General features: G+C 39.6%; 1 protein-coding gene across 2 annotated transcripts in view; it reads left to right on the top strand.

Moving 5' to 3' along the window:
* Positions 1-3,488: 3,488 nt before the first annotated feature.
* LOC102198011 (potassium voltage-gated channel subfamily A member 7-like) overlaps positions 3,489-6,040 on the top strand; it is a 4,733-nt gene continuing 2,181 nt past the window's right edge. The window contains exons 1-2 of one of the 2 annotated variants that reach the window (XM_005748490.1): positions 3,489-3,740; positions 3,959-4,700. In XM_005748490.1, the coding sequence (XP_005748547.1) occupies positions 4,023-4,700 (678 nt within the window). In that variant the 5' untranslated portion in view covers positions 3,489-3,740; positions 3,959-4,022. Of the gene's footprint in view, positions 3,741-3,945; positions 4,701-6,040 lie in introns of both variants that reach the window. The other variant, XM_013914772.1, reaches the window with a different exon arrangement.

Genomic DNA, 6,040 nt, shown 5'->3' with positions numbered 1-6,040 from the left:
ACGTACCTGGCCCCGCCTACTATCCTGGGAAACGTAAAATGATTGGCTAGAAGTGTATCACAGCTCAGGAAAAAAAAAAGCACCGAAATAAAGCACCGAAATGTGCGCTGCTTTTCGGTCTGGTTACTACCGTTTATGTCAGAACCGGTACCCATCCCTATTTGGGATAAATCAGAGTGGAGACTGTGAACAAGGCCTTCGCATCTGACCTAAAAAATGCACTTTTGAAAGAATCACCAAAAACTCCCATAAACACACTCCTAAACCTTGTGGAAAGCCTTCCTAGAAAAGTTGAAACTGTTATAGCTTCAAAGGGTGGGCCAACCTCATATTAAATGCTATGGAATTATCACTCAAGTTATACTGATGAATGTGAAATCTTTGGCAATAAAGTGTATTACTTACTACCTGTAATATTTTATACCTGAACTATGGACTGTTTGGAAGAAAGAAACCCAGATATTTAGGAACCTGGTTGTGAAGCGCCATTTTGAAGCATTTTAGTCACGTGCCTGTTGTTGTTGTTGTTTTTTACCTCGAAGTGACCATATTTGAACGAAGAGCCAGTCTGTTAAGTTATCAGCTAATGCTAGCTGGCTTTGTTAGCAACCTACATCCATATACTGGTATGTGTGCATTAAACAGAGGCAAACACCCATTAATTCAGGCAAACTAACTGACAGATACTAAGTTTTCACTTACTACTAACTAAGTTCTTTGGAGGGGCTTTTACTATAGTTAACAATAAGACACACTGTTTTATTTCGCTAAATGCTTCGGAAAGCAGCAACTCAATTTAGCTGATGTCAAGTAGCAAATAGCTAGCCATTGTCTGTGTCAACATCAGGGACAGCATAAAAGATGGATGTAGTTACCATGATGGTAGTCACTGGTTTCTGAGGTCGTGTTTTTTGAAGCCTTGAGGTGAGTGTTTCTTCCGTTGTCATCTGGCTTGCTAAAGAGAAAAAAACTACTAGTGAGGAATATGTCTGACTGTGAAACTGCGCACTCATTGGCCAATGAGTTATGTTTGATAAGAAATATTCAGTGTGTGGATTCATATCACAGACAACTCTTCATTAAAAAAAAACAACATATGACCAAAATTAAAACAATATTTTAAAAAATAAACTACTATGGGACTGTAAGTCTTTTTTTGCAGTCACAGTCACCTATCTAGTAGCCTGTAGACAGAAAGCAGATTTAAGACACTCCTGCAGTGCCTTAATTTTTCCAACCCAGAAGCTACGTCTGTCTTATATGCTGTCTAGGTTTAGTACTTGTTTCTATCACTTTTAACTCAAAGCAGCCTCATTTTGAGTAAAATTTGTTACCGGGAGAAAGTATCTTTAGAAACCAAAGCTTGTTGAACCTCTTAAAAGAAAACTTGCGTAGTGGAACAAGATTACTGCATAACATTTGCACTACTGCTGCTTGGAAAATTAAGGCAGTGAAGCTGGTGCAGGGGCCACATGCTAAGAAATAAAAATGTGGTCTAATGAATTGGCTGTTCTTTCTACTCATGGTTACCAACTGTCGGTTTCAAACTGTGTTGTGAAATTGTAGTGGTTATGTGTAGCCATCCCATGGGAGTCACAAGATTTAATGACTGTGCTGCATAGCTGCACGAACAGCAGAGTTATACGGCACTATATAGAACCAGGAGCAATCAGGTTATGATGAATATTGCACCAAGAATACCACAAAATGATTTATTTCCAAAATTTTAACCCAAAACAAAAAATCTAGCTGAATTCCCTCTTGCATTTTATTGATACTTTATATTCACAAAGCGTTGAAATATTTGTATCTGTATATGCCTGAGTGTATTGGTTTGTAAAACAAATGGTCATCAGGTTCTTAGTAAGCAGACTGTGATCAAATGACAGTGTATTATATCAGCCCGGATGGCAGTTTGTTTTTTTTTGCCAACAGCTATTAGAAATGTCTGCAGAGGCCTTTTTCAGTTTTTCTCCTTTGTGCCTAAACATCACCTCCCTCTGGTGGTAAAACATAGTAGTAATCCACTTTGGTAGAGATAGGTTAACATCACAAGTATTGTGTGTGCAGTTAGAAATAATCTGTGGTCCTTTACAATATGTGACACATTACTGAAAACAATAACAGCTTGGTATTCTTCTTCTAGGGCACATTTATCTATTTTAATATAGTTTTATATTATTTCTTTTTTGTTTATGGGTAACAAATGACTCCTCAGAAGACAGCCCTGTCATTAAATGTAACAATGGCTTGAATCTGATTGTTTCTAGTAGATTATCTCTCTACAGTCATGACGGTCCAAAAAAATAAAAATCCACAAATTTAATAATATTCTTCTCGTATTGTCCGTTTGTACCCCTGTAAGTTGTCACAGACACTTGAATGATTTTCCACCCAACTGCATGAACTAGCAGATCCAAGGTGTAGGCGGTAGCTCTTTTTCCCCCCATGAAGCCTGTTGTGTGGCACAGCTATCGTCAGCAACAGATTGAGAGTCTGGTGGGGGCTGATCCTGATTTAGAGGTGATGGAGGCAGACAAGGGTCCAATTTCCTTTGAACTCAAAGTATCATTATCTGTGAAATGAGGGTGAATATGTGATATAGCAAAATAAAACCTACACTGGTAAATAATTTATTATTGTGCCGCTCCACAAATAGAAAAATGTGAGGTTTGTGTCACTGAAGACATTTTTGTACATAAAAATAACAAAAGCACGAGATGTATTAAATAAAATAATAATGGATGATGATTTCATTTGTGTTTGCCAACTTGTGGAATAGTTTAGTGGTGGACTTTGTGAAAATCAACCCTAATAATATTTACATAAATGAAGATATGTCAAAAGTAAATTTTTAATATGAGCTTTGTAAGAAATTCAAGTGATTGTGCTTTTACATTTTTGTATACTACAAAATTTATTAAATTTGGTGTAAAAATAAATGACTGTGATGTAAAAAGGAAAACATATTTAGAGCAACTTAGTAACTACAACACTGTTGTTGTTGATTACGGTAGTTATACTGTAAAATAACAATTTCATGCTGCCAAACAGATCCAAGTAGTTTATTGTAATTTAACATGGAATTTTGTTGCAGCATATTTCAGTTCACCCCAATCTCAGGCTGCAGCATTGGTTTGAGTGTAATTGGAGGAGCCTACTGAAGACGCTAGAAAATGGAATTAATTAGAAAGCTTTAAAAATATGTTTTCTATATGTTCGTTCTATGACGCTCAAACTCCACAGTTCTGGTTTTTAATCTACGCACATTCAAATCCAGTCATTTCGACTTAATGAAAAACAGTGAGGGTTTTCTGTCATTCACACGCCCATGCTTGTTAGAGAGGGCAATACCATGCAGAGGTGACATTTGATAGGGAGGTTGAAGGTTGACATGCCCCCTAGCTAAAATGGAGGGAAGGGACACGAAGGGGGTGGAGGGGTCCAGCACAGATCAAATTTCAACAGGACAGCATTCCCCCCAAAATTTGAAGGCAGACAACGTGAGGCAGTGAGGGACAGGGTGAGATCCTGGAGCAAATAACTGGAAGTACAGTTTGTGTAAAGTTGATCAGAGTTAAACCTCTGTGTGATAAGTTAGATAGCCAAACAAGGGCTTTGTGCTTGTGACAGGCAGACACGATGATAGAGAGGAAGAGAGACAACCTGATGAGCCGAAGGAAACAAACAATGTGATTTTTCACCCCGTCATTAGCCTCTGCCACCAGCTGTTTTTCTTAGTGAGTAAATTATATTCATTAACTGGGTACTAACATTGTTTGTTGTCTTGCCTTCAGTTCATCTAAAAACAAAACCATGAATTAACTTTTAATGTAATGAAATCTGTCATGAAATGTCAATTTCCCCTCTTTAGTCCTTTGCTGCTAATGCTTATCAACTGAAAACCTATTTCGCTGATGTAATAATCACTCTGGTTTTAAACAGGTTTTCTTTTAAGTCCAGGTGTTCAAAATCTCAAGAGGGTGGTTTGCAGCATTCCCTCGGTTAGGATAATAACAGGGATGGAAAGCAGGGATCCACAGTCCAGTGAAGGAGAAGGCAGAGGGAAAGAGAGCGATGGGGAGAAGGACAAGCATCTCAAGGACCAGCTCGACAGTGAGGAGAAAGGAGAGAAGGAGATCAGGGGAAACGAGAAAGAGAAGAAGAAAGAAAAGCGTCGCTCAGGATCTCTATGGAGGAATGGATGGGCACTGAGTGAAAGACTGGCCATCAATGTATCAGGGATGCGTTATGAAACTCAGCTTCGCACCTTAGCCCAATTCCCTGACTCCATGCTCGGCGACCCCAGACGAAGGTCACGCTACTTTGACCCACTTCGAAATGAGCTCTTCCTGGACCGCAATCGAGCCTGCTTTGATGCCATTCTGTATTTTTACCAGTCAGGGGGTAGGCTTCGGAGGCCTGCAAACATACCCCTGGATATTTTCATGGATGAGCTGATATTCTATGAGCTCGGAGAGGACATCATGAACCGCTTCAAGGAGGACGAAGGTTTTCCAAAAGAAGAGGAGAGGCCTTTGCCATCCAACAGACTCCAGAGAAAACTGTGGATGCTGTTTGAGCACCCAGAGTCCTCATCGGGTGCACGCATCATCGCCATCATTAGTGTGATGGTAATCGTGGTGTCCATCCTCATCTTCTGCCTGGAGACACTGCCTGACCTCAGACATGACAGAGAGGTTGGAAATTTAATTCAAGTTCATGTTTGGGAAGGAAAGGTGTGAAAGATGGATGGTTTTTGCAGGGTTACCTGAAAGACAAAATGGTGGTATCAAGGCACTAAAAGAGAAACCCAAAATCTTGTTGTAAAGTCTTGAATGAAATATATGTGATTGTTTGGGTCAAAGGAAACATAATACTTTGGTAAGCTGTTGTTTAGGTAAACACACACTAGAAGAGTACTACAGTGTGCTAAGAGGAAAAATACTGACATAGGATACTATTGGCCAATATGTCTGGAAGCAGACCAGAGCAAGCGAGAGCTTATGGCGTGATTATTTTAGTCGGCTGTTAAATTTGATACGCTCGGATTCAGGAAGTGTTAAAGGGTACAGGGATTAATGGGTGGGTATTGGAATACAAATAATAGGAAGCATATTCAGACCCGAGAAGACAGTTAAGTGTGTTAATTAAAGGTCACAAGTGACCATACATATAGGCAAAGGTGAGCCAAGGCCTTCCAGGTGGCTTAGAACCAGAGACTAAAAGGTCTCACAGGATGAGCTGCATTGTTTTGGGTCATGTTAACACATTCCTCCAGGACTGCTGTGCTGTGGCAGACTTCCTTTGCACAAGGCAGCTGCCAGGAAACTACTGTAACCTCCTCCTGTTCGAGTCAGCGGTACACTCACTGAACTGCACTGGCAATGTTACACGGCCTCGGCAGCCAGGGCGATGGGAATAGCGATGAAGGTGGAGATGGATGAGGAGTGGTGCAAGTAGACACTCATGTTTCTCTTCAGAGATCTCACTGGGTTAAATATAGTCTTAGGAGAGCCCTTGGAGCGAATCAACACATAGATGTCCACCTTTAGTAATAAACACTGTCACTGACCTGCTACTGAAAGTCATAAGGAATACACTAAGTTTATGTCTACTCTGAGCTTTATATATATTCCACACAACCCATTACAGCATACTAAACACATCTATTTTAATCCATGCAATCCGATTTCATACTGTTAACTGAATGTTTAGTATAAGATGTTTTAAATAGCCACCAGCCAATGCTTGAATATGCAGTGTTATAATAATAAGTGGCACACATGATGGAATGACAGGTGGACCAGAAGAGATAGCTGAATGGAAAAGTGCAGATGCCAAACACTTGCAATGCTGCCAAATGTGAGAACCAATAGCATGGTGGGCGACATACTGTAGTTTAATGTATCAAACACTACCTAACTCAGCAGTATTTTTTTAAAGTAAAATACTAGCACAATATACAGTAACAGCTTTGCATTTGAAAGAACATATGTTTACTTAATATGTTTTAGGAAGACTTAGATTATAAAATGCA

The sequence above is a fragment of the Pundamilia nyererei genome, unplaced genomic scaffold (assembly GCF_000239375.1).
Source record: "Pundamilia nyererei isolate P.nyererei 1_Seehausen unplaced genomic scaffold, PunNye1.0 scaffold00223, whole genome shotgun sequence".
Taxonomy (NCBI): Eukaryota; Metazoa; Chordata; class Actinopteri; order Cichliformes; family Cichlidae; genus Pundamilia; species Pundamilia nyererei.
Note: the sequence above shows the minus strand (reverse complement) of the source record. Positions and strands in the feature narration are given on the sequence as shown.